The 17,013-nt window shown below is 42.8% G+C and overlaps 1 protein-coding gene across 1 annotated transcript; it reads right to left on the bottom strand.

Moving 5' to 3' along the window:
• Positions 1-1,409: 1,409 nt before the first annotated feature.
• Positions 1,410-16,601, bottom strand: Ttc9c (tetratricopeptide repeat domain 9C). Its single transcript, XM_041661773.1, has 3 exons — positions 15,513-16,601; positions 9,323-9,505; positions 1,410-5,346 (listed from the first exon to the last, which is right to left on the bottom strand). Exons 1-3 carry the CDS (start codon positions 15,748-15,750, stop codon positions 5,252-5,254), a joined length of 516 nt encoding a protein of 171 aa, XP_041517707.1. The 5' UTR covers positions 15,751-16,601; the 3' UTR covers positions 1,410-5,251.
• Between the last annotated feature and the right edge of the window lie 412 nt (positions 16,602-17,013).

The raw sequence follows: 17,013 nt of genomic DNA, 5'->3' as shown, positions 1-17,013 counted from the left end.
TTGTGGGGACTGATGGTTTACATAGCCTGAGACCTTGGGATCTGATCCCTAGCACTCCGAAAAGAAGTAAAATTGTGGGGACTGATGGTTTACATAGCCTGAGACCTTGGGATCTGATCCCTAGCACTCCGAAAAGAAGTAAAATTGTGGGGACTGATGGTTTACCTAGCCTGAGACCTTGGGATCTGGATCCCTAGCACTCCGAAAAGAAGTAAAATTGTGGGGACTGATGGTTTACATAGCCTGAGACCTTGGGATCTGATCCCTAGCACTCCGAAAAGAAGTAAAATTGGAACAACAGCTGTCTAAAAAGCTTAAAGCACTCACTAAAGTTATATAGGGAGTTACTGGCACTAGCGGTAGTAAAAAATGAGAGTTTAAAGTGTTGAGATAGGATGTGGGGAAAGCTCACAATGTAAATGAAGTAACTTTCCAGGCTGTGGAGAGTGGAGCTGTAGAGTGAACTAGCCAGGTGCCCTACAAACACCCTCTCCTGGCACACAAGGACCTAAGTGCAAATCAAACAGGAAGCAAAACTGAAAAAAGGCCAAGATAAAAGCAGGCTTTCTTGACTTCTTTAGCCTCCTCTGGGGTCACACGCAGGGCTGTAAGTTGTTCCAACTAAGCTACTGCTGGTTTTGAGATAGGAGACTGAGCTAACAGTGACGATTTGGCCAAAGGAAGCTCCCTTGGTGAGGCATCATGGGAAGCAAGAGTTGATTTTTTTTTTTGTTTTGTTGCTGAGAAAATTCTAAAGCTGAGTACAACTACAGTGGCAGCTTCCTATAGTCCTAGCTACTCAGCAGTTGGAGGAAGCTAATCTGAGAGAAAAAGCAAGACCCCATCTTCACCATAATGAAGAACTTGTATACATGTCACACTCCTTTTCCTCCCTCTTTGGATCCTTCCTCCATTCCTTTCTTCCTGCCTTCCATTTTTGGAGACAGGGTCTCTTATAGCCCTGTCTGGCCCTGAACTTGCTAAGTAGCTGAGGATGGCCTTGCCCTCCTTCCAGGTACACGTGCCTCTAACCCAAAGGTCTGATGTTTTAGGCATATACCACTATGCCTACCTCTTTGGTCTTTTGAGACGGGGTCTTGCTATGTACAACAGGCTAGCCTGAAATTCTAGATCTTCCGCCTTAGCCTTATCAGTACTAGATGTACAACCAGGTCCTGTAGCAGGACTAATAAAAACCCAGAGACAGAAATTGGGGTTCAACCTGAAGGTCAGAAAAGCAAAACAGCCAGCCACTTAGCTCTACCTCAGTCTGAAATGGCGATCCTGCCTCTAGGAATCTCAGAATGGGACTGTGTCTGAGAGCTGTCTCCTCCCACCTTATTCCTCTCTAGGGCTGGAATTAAAGGCGTGCACTATTATCACCGGTTTGGCAAACTAGTGTGGCTACTGGGATTAAAGGTGTGTATCACCACTGCCTCATCTGTAAGGCTGATCAGTGGGGCTGTTTTACTCTCTGATCTTCAGGCAAGCTTTATTTATTAAAATACAAATGAAATATCACTACAAGGTTCAGCTAACATTCCTTATATTAGAATAACTATGTTCCAATTTTATTTATGCTAATGTATTACTGCCTTAATTTCTCCAAGAAAGGGCAAAATATGAATAAAAATAGTAAAAGCCATTCTAGATGAGTGTAGCACCTTTTCCAGTCTTTCCTACTGTAAACATCAAAGCCTGTGAGAACCAGTTCCCTTCAAAAGGGTGGATTTTATAGCTTTTGATTTCTCATTTAAAGAAGTAGGGGGAGCTGAAAAAATAAGTTGCCTTAGAATATCAGTTCCTCAAAGTAAGGAACAAAGCCCTTATGGAACTGACACAGATTCTCTAAACTGTGTGAGTAACAGTCACTCCTGGGCTAATCAAGTCAGCCTTGCTCCAGCCAGTACTTAACTGACGAGTCAGTGGGCCGGGGTGTGATTCAGTGGGAGAGTATGTGCCCCGAGTTTCCACGCCTAGCCCACACAGAGAAGGAAAAAGAATTCATGAGTAAGTAAATTCACCTCCATTTTTACAGACTAGTGTGGCACTAGTAGTTCTAGCTCAGGCAGAAGGCTCACGGGCTCAGTAGACTAGGCTAGCCTGGGCAACTTAAGAATGTACAGAATATAGCTGGTGTGCTGGCTCATGTCTGTAATCTTAGCACCTGGGAGGCTGACCACAGGAGGATTGCCATGATGTCAAGGGCAGCAAAGGCTACAAAGACATTAAAATCATTTTGGGACAGTGCTAGCCAAGAGCTCTCCCACAAAACTACACCCTTAACCCTCACATATTGACTAAACACTAATACAGGTAATGTGTAAATAGAACTTGAGGCAAATCTATGGAACTGGTAGGTCTCAATGTGGGAAATACTTGTCAAACTGCCTTCTGTGATCTTCAAATACATCACAAAGCTCCTCTCTCCAGATCTTGTTGGGAATGCTTACAGCCTCTTCCTCTCCTGAACAGATATTTAGGGATTCACTGTGGCTGACCAAGATGTAGGCTTGTCAGACCTGTGTCAGGCTACTTTCCTCTGTCTACTGTTCTGTTTCTTAAAGTCTCTGTTAACTGCCATATACGTCTGACTACCATGTTGGTATCACCTCTTAGAAGGCTAAGAAAATGATCAGCAAAATAAATTTCTAAGATGTATTTGTGAATATCAGTTTTATTTTTCCTCAAAATGTAGTAGACAGCTTCCTTGAATATCTAATTTTTACAGAACAACCAAGAAGTAAAACCAGCTCCAAAGGAGTGAAACATGTGCCAGGATTAGAGCACTTGGGGACAGAGGCGGTGGGTCTCTGGGAGTTCAAGGGCAGCCTGGTCTACAGAGTGAGTTCTAGAATTGTCGGCACTATGTAGAGAAACCTTGTCTTGAAAAACGAAACAAAAAGTGAAACATGCAAGATGATAAAGATTTTAAAATTAACTTTTAGACACAGATTGGACCTAACTGACTCCAAAAAGACAAGTGGATATGGATATTTATAATTGAGGGGTAGTGTTAAGATTTTTAAATGGAAATTTACTCAGAGAAAACTTCAAAGATAAGGCCCTCTGGCCAACCAAATGTGACAGGATTCGCCATGACAAAATGTTGCCAAACCAATATAGGAATTTTTTCCATCTATTTTTGAGTTTTTAAGACATAATCTTGGCCAGGCTGTGGTGGCACACGCCTTTAATCCCAGCACTCAGGAGGCAGAGGCAGGTGGATCTCTGTGAGTTTGAGGCCACCCTGGTCTACAAGAGCTAGTTCCAGGACAGGCTCCACAGCCACAGAGAAACCCTGTCTCAAAAAACAAAACAAAACAAAACAAAAAGACATGATCTTGTTAGGGAACCCAATCTAGTCTGAAATTCAGTATATAGCCTCATAGCAATCCTCCTGCCTCAGCCTGAGTGCTGAGATGACAGGCAAATGCTAGGTTTAACAGTTTAAGAAGTTTAAATAAAGAAAATATTCTACTTTACTTAGTTCTTGCCTTGGATTTTTTAGATTATTTGATAGTAAGCCTTTTGCTGTACTTTGATGCATGTATTATTTAAACTATAGGGAGGAACAAAGAAGAGTAGCGCATTGGGAGAGTTTGGGGTGTTATTAATAAAGCAGACTGACCCCACCCCAAGAATCATATTTGTTTAATGATTACATGATGGCTAATGAATACCACATGCTTATTATCTCCACTTTTAATGGTAGAGACCTACTACATGGTTTTAGCTACTAATTGGCACCCATAATATAGACACAATCCACAGAGTAAACAGAATGACAGGGCAGCCATTGGCTGATGGATGCCACAGAGGCAGGACTGCACTAGGTCTGCACCCTGCACCCACGAGCACAGCAGCTTCCCAGGTCCTATCAGAATTCCAAGACTAAGCAATAACCGTCTTTCCTTGTGGTTTCTTTTCTCTGAGAGGTCCTGAGCTCTTACAAAATAAGAGCGACAGATGAAGAGGAGACTTGGGTTCTGTCATGCTTTATTATGATATTCTTTCAAGAAGACACTGTAACGCTTCTGAGAAAAATGGACACACTTTAGAAATGCACCTATTAAAATTAAAACACGGACAGGCAGGGCTACACAGAGACACCTTGTCCAAAATACAAACAGAAACAAAACCACTTTGAGGCTGACTATGTAGCTCAATGATAGGGTGCTTGCCTAGCACGTGCAAGATAGGTTCAAACTCCAGCCCCACACATACATACAGACCCATAAAAAGCTCACTAGCACGTGGGTTCCTTTTCGGCAGGAGGACAGAGAGTTATTAGATACTTAACTATTTACGTGCTTGACTCCCAGAAACATTGTTTTTAAAAAACAGGGTTTCATGTATTCCAAGCATTTACTTCAGAAGCTTTAAAACAGAATAAAGACAAATAAATAAGTTATACTATATTAATGATCTGAATATAAGCAATATCAAGGACTAGAAATTACTGGGAGAAAAAAAATTAAAGAGTCAGGCAGTCGTGGTGCACACCTTTAATTCCAGCACTCGCGAGGCAGAGGCAGGCGGGTTTTGTGAGTTTGGGTCCAGCCTGGTCCACAGAGATAGTTCCAGGATAGTCAAGGCTACACAGAGAAACCCTATCTTGACAACAAACAAACAAAAGAGAGATTAATTTAAATAAAAGTTGGATTTTGTTGTTTAGTTTATTTCTGCAACACTGGGGAATCAAACCCAGGACCTTGTACATGCCAGGCAAGCATTCTACCACTGAGCTACATCCTAGCCCCAAAATGATTAATTTCAAATCTTTAATGTAAATGTACATATACTTGGGCTCAATTTATATTTATCTAGTTTCACAAATTATATATATTTCCCACTGGGAAAAACAAAGGCATCTGAGGAAACAGTAAAAGATTCCTTTCTGCCTGTCCTTATTATTTTATCCTTCACTGGCCTTCTCCTCTGTATCTGAACACATCTAATACCATCTCATTTTATCTACATCACAAATATAGTTGATTGCATCCACAGTGGATGAATGCTTTCTAGTCGATTTCTCAAGGCAAATAATATGGATTGCCAGCCACACTGAGGGATAGACAATAAGGAATGCAGACGGCCTAAGTAGCAGAGAGCTTGTGCAGAACAGGAAAATAGAAATCCACCTGGGTCAGAGGTTAAGGGTGAGTTTCTCTTGCTGAGGTTCAGGTCTCTCTTGACGGGTCTTTAGTGGTCCACTTGAGCTCAAGTAGAGAAGCATCTTTTTTCTTCATTAACCAAACATGCCCAGATATAGCTGCTTCTCTTTCCTGTGGTAGCTGCTGAGTTCTGATTGTGTCAACTGGAGGTATCGCCGGACATTGGCATCTTCAGAGACAACAAAGAAAAAAGGCAATTACAGACACCACAATGACCCAGTGGACCAGAGAGCACTGGTAACACTCCCAGTTACTCTAGTTCCCCAAAATCTGAATCTGAATGTATCACAATTACTCCATGGAATAATAACTTCTGTTACTTAATTTATGTCACCGTGAATTACATTTTTTTTTCCCTTCAAAACAGGGTTTCTCTGTGTAGCCCTGGCTGTGCTGAAACTCATTTTGTAGACTAGGCTGGCTTCGAACTCAGAGATCTGCCTGTCTCTGCCTCCTGAGTGCTGGGACCAAAGCTGTGTGCCACCACTGCCAGACAATTTTTTTTTTCTTTCTTTTGAAAGTCTTGTAGCCCATGCTGGCTTTGAATCTGATTTGTACCTGAAGACAGTCTTGCTGATTTACCCATCTTAAAATTATGACTTAAATAAACAAACAAAATCTCTATAGGTCAGAGCTAAGTTTGTTTGTTTGTCAAATTCACAGTCCTCCTGCCTCCACCTCCCAGGTGTTGGGATTATAGTCATGAACCAGCATGCATTATTCACTGATGGGGATCCAGACAAGCAACCCACCAGTTGGGCTATATCCCCAGCCTTTTTCTAATTTTTGTTTGTTTGTTTTGTTTTTTTTCTTGACAGGGTTTCTCTGTGTAACCCTGGCTGTCCCGAAACTCTCTGTGTACAAGGCTGGCCTCAAACTCACAGAAATCTGCCTACCTCTGAGAATGCTGGAGCTAAAGGCGTATGCCACCTCCGGCTGGTTATTTTTGAATTTTTTTTTTAAAGATGTGGTCTGCTGTGTTGCCCAGATTGGTCTTGAACTTACAGGCTAAGTGACCCTCCTGCCTCAGCCTCTCATAATAGTTGGGACTAAAGATGTGTGCCACTGTGCCCACTTAGTAGCATTTCATCTGTATACCTGAAGTCAGAAACAAAAACAAATGGCTCATATACCTTCATTACTTCATAGTGGCTTTAGTGTTCATTTAAATTAGTGAAAAGTTTTATTGCACTGTTATGTTTGGGGTTCCTTTGCTACTAGCCTCCAATAGCTGCTTTAAGAATGAAAGGGGGGGTGGGGCTGGAAAGATGGGTCAGTGGTTAAGAGCACTGGCTGCTCTTCCGGAGGTGGTGACTTCAATTCTGTCTGGCATCCTCGTCTGGTGTGTGGGCATATATGGAGGCAGAATGTTGTATACATAATAAATGAAGAAGAAGAAAAAAAAGCCAGAAAGTGGTGGCACAAGCCTTTAATCCCGGCATTACAGAGGCAGAGGCAGGTCAGACTAGTCTACAGAGCAAGTTCCAGGATAGCCAGGTTTACACAGATAAACTGTGTAACTTCTCTTGAGAAAGAGAAGAAAAAAAGGGAGAAACAATGTTGCCGGGCGGTGGTGGCGCACGCCTTTAATCCCAGCACTAGGGAAGCAGAGGCAGGCGGATCTCTGTGAGTTCGAGACCAGCCTGGTCTACAAGAGCTAGTTCCAGGACAGGCTCCAAAACCACAGAGAAACCCTGTCTCGAAAAACCCAAAACAAAAACAACAACAACAAAAAAAAACAACAACCAATATTCAGTGTTAAACCAACCAACACAGAAATGAACCTGCCATCTGCTTCACAGTTTTCTTTCTGTCCTGAAAGTGCCAAATCTGAAATTTTCCCAGTCAGTGGTTTCTTTTTCTAGGTCACACCTGGAGCTAGCTGAGCTAAAAGATAAGGCTAAAGTGAAGGCCAGCTCCTATCTGGAGAGCAGGCCAACTGACGATGATCAAGTTCATTCACTGGGATTCACTAACATACTCTTTAAAAGGTAGGGGGGCTTTAAATATTCCTAAGGATGAAGACAGAACTAATAGTTGCGTTCCTGTAGAAACAAGGACAGAGTATTGCAGATGAGGTGGTAAGAAACTATAATCCTAGCATTCCTCACAGTGGCTGGCACTAAGGATGCAGCTGCAGGCCACCCACATGGTGGAAGGAGAGAAGCAGCTTCTACAGGCTGGACTCCACATTTGCTGTAGCTTGCAAACATCCACCCCAACACACAAAGTAAGTAAAAAACAAAATCAAAAACGCCACAGAAGTGGAAAAGTTATTCATGTGCACATTTTTGTACACATTCTGTTTGTTTTTTGTTTTTTGTGACAAAGTTTCTTTAGCAGTCCTGGCTGTCCTGGAACTCACTTTGTAGGCCAAGCTGGCCTTGAACTCTCTTGAACTCAGAGATCTGCCTGCCTCTGCCTCCCAAGTACTGGGATTAAAGATGTGAGCCACCACAACCCAGCTCACTTTCTTAAATATATGAATGCTATCTATTTTATTTATTTATTTATTGTACAATATTCTGTCTGTGTGTATGCCTGCAGGCCAGAAGAGGGCACCAGACCCCATTACAGATGGTTGTGAGCCACCATGTGGTTGCTGGGAATTGAATTCAGGACCTTTGGAAGAGCAGGCAATGCTCTTAACCTCTGTGCCATCTCTCCAGCCCCTGTTATCTATTTTTTAAAAAAAATATTTGATTAATTCTTTGAGAATTTTACATTTTTGTCATACTCACCTACCCTCCTCTCTGCCCTCAAACTCCCACCCCACCCAAGTTTAAGCTTTAGTCTTCTTTTCCCAACCCCATCTACTCTAGTTTGTGTTGCCTAGATACTCTTGGGAATGGTGCCTGCCCTGGAGTGTGGGTGACCTACAAGGGGGTAACATCATTAAAGAAAACTAACTCTCCCCTCAACAGCTATCAAATAGCTCCTCGGCTGTGAATTTCTTTCTTCTTCTTTTTTTTTTTTTTTGGTTTTTCAAGACAGGGTTTCTCTGTGTAACCTTGGCTATCCTAGAACTCATTCTGTAGACCAGGCTGGCTTCAAACTCAAAGATCCTCCAACCTCTGTTTCCCAAGTGCTTGGATTAATGGCATGTATCTCAGCTAGGAATCCCATGACCATCTTCCCCACTTCCTCCTTGGATTTTGTTTGTTTGTTTGTTTTTTGGTTGTTTTAGACAGGGTTTCTCTGTGGCTTTGGAACCTATCCTAGAACTAGCTTTTGTAGACCAGGCTGGCCTCAGACTCACTGAGATCCACCTACCTCTGCCTCCCAAGTGCTGGGATTAAAGGAGTGCGCCACCACCATCACCAGGCCCTCCTGGGATTTTTTATCTGGTTTGTAGTATCTGTTTTTTAAAAAGTTAAAAATTGAGGGTGAAGAGAAAGCTACAGAGAAACACTGTCTTGAAAGATAAAAAAAAAAAAAAAATGTGAAGCCAGGTGGTGGCAGCACACCCTTTAATGCCAGCACTCGGGAGGCAGTGGCAGGTGGATCATGAAACAGTTTTGCTTTGCGACAGGATCTCATGTAGTCCAGATCATCTTCAGACTCACTAACCTTGAACTCTGATCCTCTAGCTCTACCTCCCAAGTGCTGGGATTACAGGTGTGTACAACACTATGTATGCTTTTATGCAATGCTGGGGATTGAACCTGGAGCTTTGTGCATGCCTACCTACTAAGTCAACTAAGCTATATATATATTCATTCCCACCTCTTCTTTTTCTTTTTTCATTTATTTATTTATTTATTTATTTATTTATTTTGGTTTTTCAAAACAGGGTTTCTCTGTAGCTTTGGAGCCTGTCCTGAAACTAGCTCTTGTAGACCAGGCTAGTCTCGAACTCACAAAGATCCGCCTGCCTCTGCCTCCCAAGTGCTGGGATTAAAAATTAAAGGCATGCATCACTATTGCTCGGCTTCTTCTTTTCTTTAAGAAGTTTTTTCTGTTTATTTGTAATAGCTGTATATATTAACAGGAATACTGGATATAATTCAATACATGACATATACAGTGTGTAATGTTAGAGCACAGCAATTAGTCTGTCATCTCTTTAAACACTGATCATTTCTTTATACTAACAACAGAACAATTTTATATATGCTCACCACCTTAATGTTCCTCTCACTCACCTTTAGGTTGCTTATTGACAGCAGCCAGCAGGTAGTGCCGAGCCTGGTCATAGTCCTGCAGGTGGAAGAAGGCTACTCCAGCCCGATACAAGGCCTTGGCATTATCAGGTTGTCGTTCTAGGACTTTCTGACTGTATTCCCTCACTCGTTCATAGTTTACTGGCTCCATCTGGAGGAGACAGGCTAATGGATCAAGTTAAAAGGAGAGAAGGTAGGCTTATAGGAGATTCCACTAGCCAACTCAAGGCATTCCCCAATATTCATTTATTCAACTAATTCTAAAGTGTCTCCCATACCCATACCCTCATCTAGGAACTGTAGATATAAAAGTTTTGACTGACAAGCTGGCTTAGTGGGTAAAGGCTCTTGCCAGCAAGCTTGATGGCATGTGTTTGATTCTTGGGAAGAAGAGAACTGACTCCCACAAGTTTTCCTTGGCCGTTCCCAACATGTGTCCAGTGTCATGCTTGAGCACATGTGCACACACAATAAATATATCAAGTTTATATATGTATTATATGCATGCAGGAGCCCGAGGTGGTCACAGAGGCATCAGATGCCCTGGAACTGGAGTTACAGATGACTGTGAGCTGCGATACGGGTGCTGAACCAAACCCAAGTTGTCTGTAAGAGGAGTAAGCACTTTTAACTGGGAAGTCATCTTTCCAGTCTCCATACTTTAAGTTTTGTATTCAAAACTCTCTCAAGCATGGCATGGTGTACACATCTGTAATCCCAGCACTTGAGAAGTAGAGATTCTAGGAATTAGGGATTAGGACTCTAAGGTCATCTTCAGTGTGGTGGTTTGACTACCAATGGTCATCAGAGAGTAGCACTATTTGAGAAGGAGTAGGAGGGTGTGGCCTTGTTGGAGAAAGTGTGTTGTTGCTGTAGGGGGTGGGTTCATGCCAGGCCCAGTTCTCACTTTTCCTGCAGCCTGTAGATCAGAATGTAGCTTTTAGCTACTGCTCCAATGCCATGCAGGCCACCATGCTCCCTGCCATGATGATAATGGACTAAGCCTCTGAAACTGTAAGTAAGCCTCCAATTAAATGCTTTTCTTTTTAAGAACTACCTTGATCGTGATGTCTTTTCACAGCAATAGAACAGTGACTAACACTTGGCCACATGGGGAATTTAAGACCGTATAGGCTACTATATAAGACCCTCTCTCACAGTCTACCCTCCCCTTTTCCTCCCCTCTCTTTGGTGCTGGGGATCATATGGAACTCATCATTGTATCTCTTCTACCTAGTGCTGTGTCCTAACTTCTTGGTCTCATCAGGTCTTATAGTGCAGCATTGTTAATGTTTGCCATTATGTGAGGAAAGAACAAACTATTCTATCTTTTCACCCACAGTCCACAATCAGTGTTAGTCTCCATTTAATGGATGAAAAACAATCCAGGCTCAGATAAGCAACTTGCCCAAGATCTCAGAGCTTGTAAGTGAAATGAGCATGAAATCTGAACCAAGTCCTGTCATCTTTTGTTTTTTATTTCACAGTGTTCTGAGGTAGGGGATCTCATATAGCTGCAGCTGGCTCTGAATCCTCTATATATTGGAAGATGATGATCTTGTTTCCACATACCCAATCAGTAGAATTACAGGCGTGTACCTACACACCCAAATGTTTAGTTTGGTTTTGTTGAGTCAGTGTGGTGGTTTGAGTAAGAATAGTCTACACAGGCTCATGTGTTTAAATGATTAGGGAGTGTCACTATTTGAAAGGATTAGGAGGAGTGGCCTTATTGGAGGAAGTGTGTCACTGGGGGTGGGGTTTGAGGTTTCAAAAACCTACATCAGGCCCAGTAGTTCTTGCTCTTCCTGCTGCCTTCCGATCCAGAAGTTGAACCCTCAGCTACTTCCCAACACTATGTCTGCTGCATTTCGCAATGCTCCCCACCATGACGACAATGGACTTAGACCTCTGAAACTGTAAGCAAGCCCCCAATAAAATGCTTTCCTTTATAAGAGTGGTCATGTTGTCTCTACACAGCAGTAGTACTGACTGAGACTGTCAGGTTCTCACTTTGTAGCTCAGGCAGTCCTGAAACTCCAGTATGGCCTCAAACTCCTATTGTTCTTCCTACCTTGGGCTTCCAGTACTGGGATTAAAGTTCTGTGCCACCATGCCAACCTCATTTCCAACAACATCATATAGTATTAATACACTATTTTCTTGGATGATTAATGGAACCCAGAATAAATCTTGGTTAGGAAGCAATGTTCAAGACAGTGTTCTGCCTTAAAGAAGGGTTTTTAGCTTAGCAGACTGATTGATTGCCTGGCATACTTGAGACTCTTGAGTTCAGTCTCAACACCACCAAAAATAAATGTAAAGGAGGTATGTTGTGGGACAATGATCTTGTACCCTGTAAAGATTTGTTAGTTGTATTGGTTTAATAAAATACTGATTGGCCGGTAGCCAGGCAGGAAGTATAGGTGAGGCATCCAGAACAGGAGAATTCTGGGTAGAAGAAAGGTTCGGTCTGCAGTCATCACCCAGACCAAGAGGAAGCAAGGTGAGATTGCCTCACTGATAAATGGTACCAAGCCACGTGGCTAGCACAGACAAGAATTATGGGCTAATTTAAGATATGAGTAATAGTTAATAAAAAGCCTGAGCTATTAGGTCAGCCAGTTTATAATTAATGTAGACTTCTGTGTGTTTCTTTGGGACTGAACGACTGCAGGACCTAGTGGGACAAAAACGACTGTCAACAGAGGTGGAGTGATGGTTCAGTGGTTAAGAGCACATATTGCTCTTGCAGAGGACCCAAGTTTGGTTTCAAGCACCCACACTACATGGTTCACAACCACCTGCAACTAAAACTCCAGCAAATTTGATGCTTTCTTCTGGACATCAAAGGCATCTGTTTTGACATGTACACATACCCACATAAACACATACACATAATTAAAAATAAATAGTTGGGTGTGGTAGCACACACCTTTAAGGAGGCAGGAGCAGGTGAATATCTGCGTTCGAGGCCAGCCTGGTCTAGAGAGTGAGTTCCAGGACAGCCAGGGCTATAAAGAGGAAACCTGTCTTGAAACCCCGCCTCCCAAAAACCAAACAAATATTTTCTAAGTTAAAAAAAGAAAGGGGAAGATACACCCTATTTCACAGCTATTGGAATAAATATATTAAAGTTAAATCATGCTCAGATGGTTGATTCAGGTATAATGAAGTCAATAACAAGCTTGGACGATACTTGCATCCCTGCTACAACACCCCCACACCAAGCAGGCTTTTCACAAGGTATTCTCCACAGGTCAATTAATCCAGCATTTTAGCTTCAATACTTTAACTGATAACTATATACCTATCACTAACTATGTTCAAACATTAAACTAAGGACTAAGAAGAACAAGGAAGGTATCTTGATGATTATTTTTATAAGATATATGTTCTTATGTGTATGAGTGTTTTGTATGTATTTATGTATGTAAACCATATGTGTGCCTGGTGCCTGTGGAGGTGAGAAAGGGGGTGTTGTATCCCTTGGGACTAGAGTTAGAAATGGTTGTAAATCACCATATGGGTGCTGGGAATTAAGCTCCGATCCTCTGCTGGAGTAGCCAGTGTTCTTAACTATTGGGTCATTTTTCTAGCCCTGTTTAGTCTAAATAATACCCCCCGGTTTGATGGGGGATATACGGAAACCGATTTCAAAAGAAATACCTTTCTGTAATACTGGCCATTAGGGGATGGGGCTTGGTTAGGTAGGAGACCCAACAACAACCCACAAAACAGAGGAAATTACTTTAATAGACTTTAGAAGGCGGAGCTTTTTGAGCTTAGAGAGGGGTCTGAGTTTAACAGCTTAGTAAGTGATACAAGCTAAGATATAAAGCACAAATCCTATTGTCCCACTATACCTTTGGGCTCCAGCTATGAGCTAGGATTTTAACAGCTTAGCGAAAGTACACTAGGATATACTGCCTGACTGATCTTGACAGGGGTAGCAACTGAGATCGAGCAATGATTAAATGCCATTATCCTGCAATAAGAATTTAAGCTCTGGGAATTAAGACTGCTTGCCGGGTATAATTTTAAACCCATTTGTTGCTAGATTAGTTCTAGTTTCCTTAGACTAATCTGGAAGAATTATGACCCTTAACATAGATCATGTCACATCTATGAATCCTATAGAGCCATCCTTTCTTAAATTGAACCTCTCAGGACTCTATCTACTTCCATTTTCCAGTTTATTCTTACTTGTTTGAGACAGGGTCTTAGCATACATCCCAGGCTAGCCTGGACCTCAGACTTGAAGTCACTCTTCTACTTGGACCTCCCCAGTGTGGGGATTACAGTATAAAGCACCACGCCATCTCACTTAGTCTCCTCTGCAGTACTTACTGTCTGATATACCATGTTATTTCCTTTGTTTCATGAATATAGGGATTGTTATCTGTCGTGTTACACTGCTAATCCTCAGCATTTAATAACTGTTGATCAGAATTAAGTTGAAACAGGTACTGTTAGGGGATGGGCTATAGTTCCAGCACTGTAGAGGCAGAGGCAGGCAAGTTCAAGTCAGCTAAGCTATCCAGAGCTGCACAGACATTGTTGCAAAAAGAAACAAAACACCACCATAATTACTATTATTTGAGTCCCAAAATTATTGCTGGACACACTGGGGAAAAAATACCCTTAGCTTCTTATCATAACTAAGGAATATTGTAATTTCAAAATTTTTTAGTGCTGATATTGTAGATTAGTGGCACAGTTTTTGGTTAGCATGTGCAAGGCCCTGAGTTGCACAGCTCCACTCCAACACTGCTTGTATGTGTGCATGCAATATATGTGCGTGTATACATATTTAAGTTTATACATCTAAGAGTGCTTTATTTTTATATATATATGTGTATATGTATGTGTACATCTAAGAGTGCTTTATTTATAAATGTGTGTGTGTGTGTGTATGTATGTGTATTTGTTTGTTTGTTTGTTTGAGATAGGGTCTCTATGAAGCTCTGGCTGGTCTGGCCTCAAACTCACAGAGATGACAAAGATGTTTACACACACACACACACACACACACACACACATTTGGTTTTTCGAGACAGGATTTCTCTGTGTAGCTTTGGAGCCTGTCCTGGAACTTGCTCTGCAGCCTTGAACTCACAGAGATCCTCCTGCCTCTGCCTCCTGAGTGCTGGAATGACAGGTGTGCACCACCACCACCCGTCCACAAAGATATTTTTAAAATAAGCAGCCAGATAATAAACAAGCTGACACCTATAATCTTAGCACTTGGGAGCCAGAGGCATAAAGACTGCCAGGAGTTTGGAGCCAGTTTGGTCTACAAAGTGAGTTTCAGGCCAGGCTGGGCTACATAACTGAGACTCAAGAAAAATCAAAACAATTTTAAAAAAGCAACCAATAGGGAACATAACAGCTCCTGATAAAATACATAGCCTCAGTTTACATTGTTAGAATTTCTTACTCTGCTATAAATTGATTAGTTCTAAGCTTGATTTGTCTATCATAGAAAAGACTAAAAGGTCTCTTATCAATTAAGGTTATTCCTAGCAGAACTGTTCTATCTTCATACAAAGCCATAGGGAAATGGAAAATACTAATTATCCAATGTCCTTGATTTCTACAAAAAATATACTATCAAGCACAATTGATCTACACTATCTAGAGCCAGTAACGTGTTTCCCAAATGTTAAATTTCCTTTAGACAAAAGCACTTTTTCTCTACAGTAGGCAAAATATTCTAAAGTTAGCAACATTCCTCCAGATAAATCAATTGGCAGTCGCACCCTAGATCTACTAGATCAAAGATTCTGGAGTTAGGGCCTAAGAGGTTCTATTTTTACAAACATCTGGAGAGTTTGTAAAAAATCCTGCCTGCTTAAGAGTTCTCTACTGATTGGAAACAGGTTTCAATTCATGCCGAATAACCAGATGACAGCGAAGAAGAATGTATTTTTTTCAGTGTTCACAGGGTTTGATAGTCTCTTTTTTGTTTGTTTAGGTTTGTTTTTTGAGACAGGGTTTCTCTGTGTAGCCCTGCCTATCCTGGAACTCAGTCCGTAGACCACTCTGGCCTCAAACTCAGTGATCCACCTGCCTCTGCCTCCCGAATACTGAGATTAAAGGCGTGCGCAGCCTCTGCTTTGCTGGATGGTCAAGTCTTGATGTTCTACCCACCCTCCAGCCCTGCTCTTACCAGCTAGGTTGTTATAGCAGTCCATCTGAGTGGTGTGCAGTATGTTTTCCTGCTCCGGCGTGAGAGCTGGGCCCTCAGGTCCTAGACTGGGTATCGGGGAAGGCAGACTTGGATCCAAGCCCCGCAGCTGAAGAAGAGCTCGGTGGTACCTACTCACAGCATCTCGGTACTTCCCTTCCCGGTAGCGTTGGTTCCCTTCCTCCTTGAATAGCTGAGCCTCTTGCAGGCGCTTCTCCATGACTGTTAGAATTGTTAAATGAAGGATCAACTGAGGCTGTGGTGTTGGGATCAAAATTATTGCTTTGGGAAGTCTACTACAAAGGAGCAGAAAATTACTCTCCTTCGGGAGGATTTGAGCTTTGATGTTTTATAGGACTACAGTCCAATTGACCCCCTTTTCAGTTTCCACAAGTTCCGCAAAAAAATGAATAATGTGGAGGTAGTGAAGCCATAGGCCAAATGATGATTTCCAAAAGAAGAGATCCTGGCGTGAGTATAGACTCTAGGAAGATTCAAAGGCCCAGCTAAACATCCGAAGTGTGTGACAGCCCGCAAAATTCTTTTCCTTCTTTCTCTGAGGCACACCCCCTGACCTGGAAGAAGATGGAGTAGGCGGGAACAACTGAAACAGGTCAAAAAGGTTTCGCTCCTTCCCAAGCTCTTTATTTCTCTTTATTCAACAAGCATTTGTCGATGTCTCTGCTGTTAACTGAAGGAGCGAAGTGAATGAGGCCTGAGCCCCTGTTCCGCTGGCGAGGCAGAAGAGGCCGTGTGCACTGGCAAGTCCTACAACCGCACTACCGCAATGGCCCAAGCCCGGAAGTCTCCTGTGATTCAGTTTAAGGGCCGGCGCTCGGACAGGAAAAGACCTGGCCTGCTAGCAGTTTGGCATCTAACGGGGCGCGCGCATTGCGTCACATCACCCAATCAGAAATGAGTCCAGAAAAGTAATCCCGCAGAAACGACCCCGCCTCCCCAGCGGACCAACCCGGAAAAAAAAAAAATTCCCGGCTACTTCTCCAATAGGAAAAAAAGGCCGCACGATATCAGACGACCAATCAGAGCAACAGACTACGATTCAAGCTGGCCAATCAGAGAGGCAGAAGGCGGGGTTGGCGCGTCTGTTGCCGGGTAGAAGTTTAAGCCCAGAGAAAGAGACCAGGGCATTGCTCGTTTTTCCTTGGTACTGGAAAGCCCTTTGCCTACGAGGCACGAGAACAACTGCTGTGCACCCGCCAGCCCTTCGGCTTGTCTTCGTTTATCACTCTTAGAAGAGGCGGTCAAGGAATAAGGAGGCGAGGACATCAAGCTAGACCTAGGGTGCCTCGGCAATTGGGAGCGATCAGGAAGTAAGAGTATTGACAGGGTGGGCGGGGCTCTGGTGCGACTGCGCAGAGCCTCCAACTGAAGTACGGAAAGAGAGGCTCACTCCCGCTTCCGGGCTGCGAGGCACTTGAGCCGCAGCCAGCCTTTTCGGCGCAGGCCCCCTTGCGGCTGCGCA

This window comes from Microtus oregoni, unplaced genomic scaffold (assembly GCF_018167655.1).
Source record: "Microtus oregoni isolate MIOR12 unplaced genomic scaffold, Mior012 000012F_ref0000307, whole genome shotgun sequence".
In the NCBI taxonomy this organism is placed as follows: Eukaryota; Metazoa; Chordata; class Mammalia; order Rodentia; family Cricetidae; genus Microtus; species Microtus oregoni.
This window is presented reverse-complemented; position numbering and strand designations above follow the sequence as displayed.